Below are 12025 nucleotides of genomic sequence, written 5' to 3' on the forward strand. Positions count from 1 at the left end.
CCCCAGCCATTCCACAGATATATAAACCCATTTTCCTATTTCCAATAGACCTCACTACCTCTGAGTATGCTTGCCATAGATGCAGGCGAAACGTCAGGAGAAATGCCTCTAGAACATGATCATATAGCCCGAAAAAACCCACAAAACCTTAAAAAACATTCACATTCAATTAGAACCCCCCTCCCCCAAAATTACATTTTTATTTATATAGATCTCTATATTTACTGGAAGGAAAAAACCCGAAAAAACCTACAAGAACCTAGCAAAGGGAAAATTCCACAGAGTGGGTCCCAGAAGTCAAGGCGGCGCATCACTCTATTTTATCGTAGCTCTGTTGTTTCCCAGTGAGCGTCACAGAGACGAGCAGGAGGGAAGAAAGGGGCGGCGGCGCTAAGTTTGGCGGAAATGACGCACGAGGCATAGCGGAAGTCCGAGGAGGGGCCGCACTAGCCGCAGCGCCATGGTGGATTACAGCGTGTGGGATCACATCGAGGTGTCCGACGATGAGGACGAGACTCACCCCAATATCGACACGCCCAGCCTCTTCCGATGGCGACACCAGGTGAGGGAAAGGCGCCCCGCGAGAGAAAGGGCCTCGCTTTCGGAGCCCCGCAGAGAACTCTCTGGGCTAGGCCTGCTCAGGCTGCGGCCCTCTCCTTGCTTAGGCCTCCAGCTCCCAGGATTCCTGGCCATTGAACAAACTGGCGAGGGCCTGTAGAAGTTAGAGGCCCAGAGATCTGGAGGGCCGCCCTTTGAGGAGGCCTGCATGGCCCATTACTCCACCCTCATGAACATACTTGGGTGTGGTTGTTTTTAATCTATCTATCTATCTATCTATCTATATAAATACTCCATAAAAACAAAAGAACCAATGAACGAAATCACACCAAATTTGGCAACAAAATGTCTCACAACACAAGGAGTGACCATCACTCAAAAAGTTATGATTTAGCCATTTGGGAGTTGTAGTTGCTGGGATTTATAGCTCAACTACAATCAAAGAGCATTCTGAACTCCATCAACGATGGAATTGAACCAAACTTGGCACACAGAATCATAGAATCAAAGAGTTGGAAGAGACCTCATGGGCCATCCAGTCCAACCCCCTGCCAAGAAGCAGGAATATTGCATTCAAAGCACCCCTGACAGATGGCCATCCAGCCTCTGTTTAAAAGCTTCCAAAGAAGGAGCCTCCACCACACTCCGGGGCAGAGAGTTCCACTGCTGAACGGCTCTCACAGTCAGGAAGTTCTTCCTAATGTTCAGATGGAATCTCCTCTCTTGTAGTTTGAAGCCATTGTTCCGCGTCCTAGTCTCCAGGGAAGCAGAAAACAAGCTTGCTCCCTCCTCCCTGTGGCTTCCTCTCACATATTTATACATGGAACTCCCATGACGAACAGAAAATACTGGAAGGGTTGGGCGGGCACTAACCTTGTGTTTTGGAGTTATAGTTAGTTTACCTACATCCAAAGAGCACTGTGGACTCAAAAATGAAGGATCTTGACAAAATTTGGCACAAGTACTGCATATCCACAAGTATGAACACAGATGGAGTTTGGGGGAAATAGACCTTGGCAATTTGGAGTTGTTTATTTATTTATTTATTTATTTCGTGTACTTATACCCCGCCCTTCTCACCCCCGAGGGGGGACTCAGGGCGGCTTACAAAAGGCACATCTTGGTGCCTACACAAATACAATAATATATAAAACCAGCAATTAAATGGTCAACAATTAAAACAATTAAAAACAACAATATATCACACAATCAATAGCCAATCTCAGACACAGCGTTCGCCAACTCAGAATTCATGTTTCGCTCTACCTTGTCCAGTTCCTATCTATCGTCACAGTCCCTTATTCATCTGCCAGATTGCCCAAACGCCTGGTCCCACATCCACGTCTTTAATTTCTTTCTGAATGAAAGGAGGGATGTTGCTGATCTGATCTCCCCGGGGAGTGAATTCCATAGGTGAGGGGCCACCACTGAGAAGGCCCTGCTCCTCGTCCCCGCCAATCTCACTTGTGAAAGAGGCGGGGTCGAGAGCAGGGCCTCCCCAGAGGATCTCAAACTCCGAGATGGTACGTAAATGGAGATGCGTTCGGACAGATACGCTGGGCCGGAATCATATAGGGTTGTCAGGATTTATAGTTCACCTACAATCAAAGAGCATTCTGAACCCCACCAACGATAGAATTGGACAAAACCTTCCACACAGAACCACAACAGCAACTCTGATGACCCTTGCGACACCCCCTCATGACCTCCCTCCGGCATCCCGACCCCCAGAATAAGAAATGCTGCATTAAGGCCATCCAGTCCACCTCCCTTCACCGGGGCAAGAAAACATAACCAAAGCCCTCCTGACAAAGAGACATCCAGCCATAGATATAGATAGTTATGTATGATTCACACAGACACAGATATATGTATATGACAGATATAGTGCCATAGATTTGAAAGGGAGCCCTAAAGAAGGACAATTATATGTTCCAACGTAGGCAAACCAGACAATCGCTACATCAACACTGACAAAGAAACAACAAGAAATACTGTTTACCCACAAGCATAAAGACATTACAGATATATTAGAAACCAGCACTTTCTCGTTACTTTATTTTCTAAATCACTAGGCTGGACCACAGCAACACATGGCAGGTGATGACTAGTAATAATAATAATAATCTTTATTTGTACCCCGGCACCATCTCCCCAAAGGGGACACGGGGCGGCTAACATGAGGCCAAGCCCAAAAATACAATACAGCAAAATAAAATACAAAACAACAGAAAAATTACATCATAACAAAATGCATAAAATAACAAGATGAAATAAACAGTGCAAAATCTATATAAATAAAAATGTTATGTTCGTTTGTGGGATTAACATAACTCAAAAACCACTGGACAAATTGCCGCCAAATTTGGCCACAAGACGCCTACTAACCCAAGAACTGATCATCACTAAAAAAAAAATTGATTTTGTCATTTGGGAGTTGTAGTTGCTGGGATTTATAGGTCACCTACAATCAAATAGCATTTTGAACTCCACCAATGATGGAATTGGGCCAAACCTAGCACACAGGACTCCCATGACGAACAGAAAACACTAGAAGGGTTTGGTGGGCATTGACCTTGAGTTTGGGAGTTGTAGTTCACCTACATCCAGGGAGCACTGTGGACTCAAACAATGATGGATCTGGACCAAGCTTGGCACAAATGTTCCATATGCCCAAATATGAACACAGATAAAGTTTGTGGAAAATAGACTTTGGCAATTGGGAGTTGTAGTTACTAGGATTTATAGTTCACCTACAATCAAGGAGCATTCTGAACCCCACCAACGATGGAATCGGGGCAAACTTTCCACACAGAACCCCCATGACCAACAGAAAATACCATCCAGTCCAACACCCTTCACCAAAGCAAGAAGACGTAATCAAAGCCCTCCTGACAAAGAGCCATCCAGACATAGATATATATGATTCACACACAGAGAGATATAGTATCATAGATTTGAAAGAGACCCCTAAAGAAGAACAATTTGCATCTTGCATGTTCCAGAGTAGACAAATCAAGCAATCTCCACATTAACACTGACAAAGAAACAACAAGAAATTCTGTTTACCCACAAGGATAACGAAATTACATATATTAGAAACCAAAACTTTCTCATTACTTTATTTTCCAGGTCACCATACTGGGCCACAGCAACGTGTAGCAGGGGGCGGCTACTTTATATAAATAATAATGTAATGATTGTTTGTCAGATTAACATAACTCAAAAACCACAGAATGAAATGACACCAAATTTGGACACAAAACACCTATCATGCCAATGAGTGACCATCACTCATAAGAACACTGAAAAACACAGTGGAAGAGCCTTAAAAAGCCAAAAATTTAAAATATATACATTTCAATGCATGTGCAAAGCCACATATATAAACATTTACACATACACTCACAAAACACATATACACAGACTGGGCCACAGCAGCACGTGGCAGGGGATGGCTAGTAACATAATAATAGTCGAATACAAAGGGCAGACCAAATGCACAAGATAAAATGATAAAACCCTGGATGAGATAGGAATAGAAAAAGTGTATTTGTGAGGGAGGAGCCCAAAAAGGTGGAACAGTGGGGTTAGACCTTCATTAAGGACTGGGGAAAGTGCATCATGAGGACCACTGTAGATGGAACAGACAGAAATGGGTTATATGGTTACTCTCCAAGCACACATCAAAAGAGCCAAGTTTTCAGATCTTGAAGGCTGCTAGGGTGGGGGCATGCCTAATCTCACCAGGTAGCGAGTTCTAAAGCCGGGGGGGCCGCAGCCGAGAAGGCTCTCTCCCTTGTTCCCACAAGTTGTGCCTGTGATGGAAGAAGGGGGAAAAGAGGGTCGAAGAGATCATGCAGGTTTGTGGTAGGGGATGTGGTCACAATGGTAGGCAGGTCCCAAACTGTTCAGGGCTTTATAGGTGATAACCTGCACCTTGAATTGGGACCGGAAGATGAATGGCAGCCAATTGAGCTTTTTTAACCTCGCCTTCTTGTTGAAAAAAAGAACCCCTGAGGCCCCTTCCACACAGAGGTATAAAATCCAGATTGAACTGGATTATCTCTTGATAGTGTGGACTCGGATAATTTTGATTTATTTATTATTTATTTATTTAAAGCATTTCTACCCCACTGTATCTCGACCCCGGGAAGGGGGGGGGAATCAGACCGGCTTCCAAATTGGCAATATTCAATGCCGCATTAAACAAAAAACTTACAGATACATTATGCATTAAAAGCATTAAAATCATAAAAACAATATTATATAAATACATTAAATAAGCTGTTAAATGTTGCACGTAGACCCGAAATCATAATCCAGAAGCTATTTCAATTACATTGCATTCCATTCACTTCATAGCTGCATTCTATCCTGTACTACTCTCCAAACACTTGGTTTCATCACCAGGCTTTAACTTTCTTTCTAACGGATAGGAGGGAAGGAGTTGATCTGATTTCGCTAGGAAGGGAGTTCCACAGCCAAGGGGCCACAATTGAGAATGCCCTGTCCCTCATCTCTACCAGTCGCACCTGCGAAGGAGGTGGCACCAAGAACAGGGCCTCCCCAGACGATCTTAATGTCCAAGTTGGTTCATAGGGGGAGATACGTTCAGGCAGGTAAACTGGACCAGAACCATTTAGGGCTTTATAGACTAAAGTCTGGAAAAAATTAATTTATATCCCCATACTAAAAAAGGGAAATGCTAAAGACTGCTCAAACTTTTGTACAGTAGCACTTATTTCTCATGCCAGTAAGGGTAATGCTCAATATCATGCAAGGAAGACTCCAGCAACACATGGAGCGAGAGTTGCCAGAAGTACAAGCTGGGTTTAGAAAAGGCAGAGGAATGAGAGACCAAATTGCCAATATCCACTGGATAATGGAGAAAGGCAGGGAGTTTCAGAAAAACATCTATTTCTGTTTTATTGACTATTCTAAAGCCTTCGACTGTGTTGATCATAATAAGTTGTGGCAAGTTGTTGGTGTTACGGGCATACCAAATCACCTTATCTCTCTCCTGAGGAATCTGTATAAGGACCAAGTAGCAACAGTAAGAACTGACCATGGAACAACAGACTGGTTCAAGGCGTATGGCAGGGTTGTGTACTCTCACCCAACCTATTCAACTTGTATGTAGAACACATCATGCAATGTGTAGGGCTTGACAAATACAAGGCTTGGGTTAAAATTGCTGAAAGAAACATTAACAACTTTAGATATGCAGATGATACCACTTTGATGGCCAAAAGCAAGGAGGAGCTGAGGAGACTTCTAATCAAGGTGAAAGAGGAAAGTGCAAAAGCTGGGTTGCAGCTAAACATAAAAAAAAAAAACCAAGATTAGGGCAACAAGACTGATTGATAACTGGCAAATAGAGGGAGAAAACCTGGAGGCCGTGACAGACTTTGTATTTCTAGGTGCAAAGATTACTGCAGACGCAGACTAGCTTGCATTTTTTTCCATTTTGAAGGAATGAATAGATCCATGCCATGTCTGGAAGTGTCCCTGGTTGAACAGTGGTCTGCATGTTTTCAAGTACATGTGTGCACCATAAGGGCTAAATGCATTGTTATTTATCCCTGGCTTTTTGAACAGTTAAAATAATGCTGTAGTTTCCAGCCATACCTGAAGTTACTTCAGAGAGCAAGAAGCCTTGCCTGTATTGAAGTTCATATGTACTTGACAGTAAGTTAGAATAAGTTCATCTGTACTTACTCTGAGAACTAAGCAAAACAAGTTCAAACAGTAAGAATGACTGATTGAGACAACATCATGACTAATCTAATTAACTCTAGCTTAAACTATTCTTAGTTCATGATATCAGGTCATATGCTCTGACCTCGTATGTAGGCTGGAGAATTGAGCCTTGTGGGATTAAAGTCTATTTTCTGCTGGACACAGGATGCTCTGCTAAAGACTTGCAGGCATAGACTCAGTATGAAAGACCAGAAGTTTTGGAAAACAGGAGAGATGGGTTAAGGCAAAAAGTGTCTATGTTATCAAAATGGAATTATTGAATAATTGCTCCCCAGGAACAGTTGCTTCATGTTGTTCTTGTCATTATATTTAATTCACTGAGTTGAATTGCAATTTTTGTGCTTTTTTCCTTGCTGCATAATTTACAAGGGAGAATTGCCTTACTCTTTTGAAGAAACTGGAAGAGTTTCTTAAGGAGTGGGAACCTACCAAGGTTGCAGGCTGCGAGTCTAGCAGTAAAATAATATTTAAAGTGTTAATGAGGGAAAAGTGTATGAAAATGCCTTAGTGACATATGTGCATTTGACTTAATGTTGATCTAAATACTGGAATGAACACCCCTTACACAGACATACTATAGCTTTATTAGTTGCTGTATTGCTGTTAGTGGAACTGTAATTCTATAAGTAGAACATATTATTTGAAATAAAAAAATGAGACATAAAGGGCACAGATACTTCTGTAATATGAAGTATTATGGAGCCATTATATGTTATATCCATTACCGTATATACTCGAGTATAAGTTGAGCCAAATATAAGCCGAAGCACCTAATTTTACCAGAAAAACTGGGAAAACGTATTGACTCAAGTGTAAACCAGGGGTGGGGAATGCAGCAGCTACTGGTCAACTTCAAAATAAAAATAGATACCAATAAAATTACATTAATTGAGGCATCTGTAGGTTAAATGTTTTTGAATATTTACATAAAACTGTAACGCAAGATTGTCCAACTCTGATTAAACCATTATTCTAGCCTCCTTCAATGTAAATGTGTTTACGTATCCTTCCAATAATAATAAAGAGGGCAAAATACTAAATGTAATAACAACAATAATAAATAGAGTAAAAATAATAAATGTAATGATAATAGAGAGTAAAATAATGTAAATGTGATATCAATATTAATAGAGTAGTAGTAGTAGTAGTAATAATAATAATAACACTTTACTTATACCCCGCTACCATCTCCCCAAGGGACTCGGTGCGGCTTAGCTGAGTCCGAGCCCGAATACAACAATACAAGCAATAATAACAGCAATACAAGCAATTAAAATAAAAACATCAAACAATAAAACATTTTAAAAATGTAACAACTAACAATAAGACAACACACAATTAAAACTGTGGGTAGGCCAAATGTAAAGTTAAAATTAGAAGTAAAATAATAACATTAAATTATTACATTTAATAATAAATGTAATAAAACTGTGGGTAGGCCAAATGTAAAGTTAAAATTAGAAATAAAATAATAAATGTAATAATAGAGTAAAATAATAAATGTAATAAAAATAATAGAGTAATAACATAAATATAATAAAAATAATACTAATAACAGAGTAAAATAATAAATACCTTGGCTCAAGTATAAGCCATGGGGAGCTTTTTCAGCCTAAAAAAGGGGCTGTCAAATCTTAAGACTTTGTTGTTTAAAAATATTTGTGGTTGGGACCTGGGAAAGACAAGGTTTTTAAATTAGAAAGAATAATACATAGCTTCTATCCTGTTAAAAGATATTAAGGGATGTATCAAGCAGCTTTGTATCAAATATCTTCTGTGTTGAAAAAGCATATTTCTACCATAAAAAGGAATTTTTCGATAGTTGGATGCCTCATTCGACTACATTATGTTGATTGAAGTGAATCTATTTTCCAGGCCCGGTTAGAAAGGATGGAACAGTTCCATAAGGAAAAAGAAGATGTGGACAAAGGATACAGGGAGTGCAAGAGGAAGTTCAATGAATGTCAGAGGAAGATGAAAGAACTTGAATTGGCCAGCACAGAAAGTACAAAAAGTGAGCTGCAACGGCTGCAGACAGAGGCTCAGCAACTTAAGAAAGAGGAAAAGAGCTGGGAAGAGAAAGTGGATCATCTCAGGAAGAAGGAAAAGACTATGCCGTGGAATGTGGACACTCTCAGCAAAGATGGTTTCAGTAAGGTGGGTTGAACTCATGTTGGGGTGGACCTGCTTTCTCTCTCTTCTTTTCTTGTCCTGTTTTACAACTTTGTTGGATTTGTGTTCGTTGGCAGCTGGGAAGCCTTCTGTCTGTCCTCAGAACTAAACTGTGTAGTTGCAAGTCGCTTCTTGCAGTTTCTCAGGTCGCTCCTGACACGACAAAAAAAACCCAAACTGTGTAGTTATGTGAAATGCATATTTCCACTTCAATAATTTCTAGGATTAGTATTTTGTCCCTTTGCTGCAGTGAGATATTTGGCCACAGCCCCAGAACTCAGAGCATATCTTGATAGTTTGAGAAGTAGGTAGAAGACCCTTAATTAAAGCAATTAAAATACCTGCAGTAGAGTCTCATGAAAGAGTGATACAGATATTTTACAGATAAAAAAATCATGATAGTTGTATAAACTCTGGCTTTCAGTGTGTTTTGGAAATCAAATGAAAAAGCCAACCTCATTGAGTTGGCATAGTTCTTGTGCCTGAATAGCTGTTTGAATTGTTGCCAGAATATCCAGATGGCGCAATTTAGTTCTCTAGATGATCATGAGTGTACTCTTGAGAGATACTAGACATGTTTGTAGGGCGGTGCTTCCCAGCCTTTGGTCTTCCATGCGTTTTGGACTTCAGCTCCCACAATTCTTAACAGCTAGTATGATGGCTGGGATTTCTGGGAGTTAAAGTTTCCCCACTGTTGTAGGGGAAAGGGCTGGATGATACAACTTTTTGACTGCTACAAAGGGTGCCTCTTTGTATTGTCGAAGGCTTTCATGGCCGGAATCACTGGGTTGTTGTAGGTTTTTTCAGGCTATATGGCCATGTTCTAGAGGCATTCTCTCCTGACGTTTCGCCTGCATCTATGGTTTATTTATCATTATCTGTGGAATGACCAGGGTGAGACAAAGGACTCTTGTCTGCTGGAGCTAGGTGTGAATGTTTCAACTGATCATCTTGATTAGCATATAATGGCCTGACAGTGCCTGGAACAAACTTTTGTTGAGAGGTGATTAGATGTCCTTGTTTGTTTCCTCTCTGTTGTGTGCTGTTGCAATTTTTGAGTTTTTTTTAATACTGGTAGCCAGATTTTGTTCATTTTCATGGTTTCCTCCTTTCTGTTGAAATTGTCCACATGCTTGTGTATTTCAATGGCTTCTCTGTGTAGTCTGACATGGTGGTTGTGTGTTCTCAAACAAAATGCTGTGTCCAGGTTGGTTCATCAGGTGCTATGGCTGACGTCTCTGGTTGAAGTGATCGGTTGAAACATTCACACCTAGCTCCAGCAGACAAGAGTCCTTTGTCCCACCCTGGTCATTCCACAGATATATAAACCCTTTTTCCTAGTTCCAACAGACCTCACTGCCTCTGAGGATGCTTGCCATAGATGCAGGCGAAACGTCAGGAGAGAATGCCTCTAGACCATGGCCATATAGCCCGAAAAAAACCTACAACAACCCAGTGCCTCTTTGTGTTTTTGTAGTCCTGTTTTGGTTCACAGACCACTTCAAGCGAAAGTGATTAGACTGCATTGGAAATCACACTGTGGCATAAAGGATTGCTTCTACCTACACTGCAGTAAGGAATGATAGGGAGGAGAAAAAAGAACACATGAAATAGTGGGATCCTGGGAAAGGATCTTGTAGCTCTTCTCTTTAGGTTAGGGGGTGCACAAATTTATGCTGTCTGGATGTTTTCGTCTACAGCAGGGGTGAGAATTGTGTGCCTTCCAAATGTTGAACTGCAACTCCCCAAAAACCCTGTTATTCCCTATTAACACTACAGCTGCTGAGTATTAAAGTTCATCTTCCTTTGAAAGATGTACAATTCCAACCCCGGGCTACAATTCCCATAATTCTTTTCTAGTCCAGAGCAGCTGGAGGGCATCAAGTTGCCTAACACTGTATTAAGCCTTTCTTAAGAAAAAGGGAATCCTGAGTTTTGAACAAACACTGTCTGTAAGGTGACTCCTTGTCCGCATCTTAAGGCTGAAAAGCAACTTGCACAAAAGTGTGGATGGTGGATTTATTACATCTCTGCTACAGAGGTAGCATTCCAAATGCCAGGTCTTGCTTCCTTAATCGAAGCAAATATGAGAAACTGTTTATTGAAGTCTGGGACACTTAAGAGCTTGCTGACTTATGTTTGGGTCGACTGAATTGCCTTGGTGAGCCATAAGCTTGGAGCTTTCAGAACTGGTGTAACTGTTTAATTTGTTCTGTTCTGTTCTTCTGCTTTGTTTCTTCATTCTCTTCTGGGTTGTCCCTTTTCTTCTTTGTCTTGTTTAGAAATATCTCATCAGCCTGCCAACTTTGTCCTGCCAACTTTGACCACAGGGAGGTAACAGGAGTGGCACTAATCAGGCTTCATTTGCTGTTGCAGAGTGTTTTTAATGTCAAGCCTGAGCAGCAGGAAGAGTCCGAAGAACAGAAAGAGAAGAAGCATAAAACATTCGTGGAGAAATATGAGAAGCAAATCAAACATTTTGGTGAGTCATCATATATTGTCTTGTGGATCCCTAGTTTTTCTATCTATATATATATAAATGCTCTGTGCGTAATGAGTACCTTAAAAACAAAAGAACCAATGAAGAAAATCACACCAAATCTGGCAACAATATGTTTCACAACACAAGGAGTGACCATCACTCAAAAAATATATAATTTTGTCATTTGGGAGTTGTAGTTGCTGGGATTTATAGTTCACCTATAATCAAAGAGCATTCTGAACTCCGCCAATGATGGAATTGAACCAAACTTGGCACATAGGACTCCTCTGATGAACAGAAAACACCTCTCAGGACAACAAGTGACCATCACTCATAAAAACACCGAAAACACAGCAGAAGAGACTTAAAAAGCAAAAAGCCGCTACAGCTCATGGGTAAAAACAACTCCCCCGGCAAACAAAATACACAATAGCATATCCACACTCTCTTTCAGAGTACAGCTCCTATAAGGCCAACGAGTGACCATCACTCCTAAAAACACATTTTAAAAAACCAGCAGAACGATCTTTAACCCCCCCCCAAAATAAACCATATAGACATATACAAATACATTCATACATATATACACATGCACACATACATACAGACAGACACATAAATATATGCAAGCTCACACAAATATACACATACACACCTACACACATATATATATACACATACATACACACATGTAAACACATATATGCATATACACAAGCACACATACACAATATACATATACACACATATATACACAAATATATACACACACACTTACATACACACTCAGCCACAGTAACGTGTGGCAGGTGACAGCTAGTTCCCTATAAACATGTCTGGGATCTCTAGAATGGAATGAATGTCTCTTGATTGTGTTGACATCTCAGTTTTCATAATCAGAGTTCCCTTCTAGAGGAGACTTGCAAATAAAAAGATGCACTGAGAAGGGTTCTAAGTTCACACAGCCTCTGTGTTTATTACAAGGACTGCACGAGGCCAATGTGGGCTATTGCAGGTACAGTTGTCGAGGCTGGGGTTCATGGGTTAATA

General features: G+C 40.7%; 1 protein-coding gene across 1 annotated transcript in view; it reads left to right on the forward strand.

Moving 5' to 3' along the window:
• The first annotated feature begins 403 nt into the window (after positions 1-403).
• Positions 404-12025, forward strand: part of CDC37 (cell division cycle 37, HSP90 cochaperone) — a 35318-nt gene continuing 23696 nt past the window's right edge. The window contains exons 1-3 of the mRNA XM_060763613.2: positions 404-562; positions 8197-8478; positions 10870-10975. Coding sequence (XP_060619596.1) covers positions 461-562; positions 8197-8478; positions 10870-10975 — 490 coding nt within the window. The 5' untranslated portion in view covers positions 404-460. The remainder of the gene's footprint in view (positions 563-8196; positions 8479-10869; positions 10976-12025) is intronic.

The sequence above is a fragment of the Anolis sagrei genome, chromosome 2 (genome assembly GCF_037176765.1).
Source record: "Anolis sagrei isolate rAnoSag1 chromosome 2, rAnoSag1.mat, whole genome shotgun sequence".
In the NCBI taxonomy this organism is placed as follows: Eukaryota; Metazoa; Chordata; class Lepidosauria; order Squamata; family Dactyloidae; genus Anolis; species Anolis sagrei.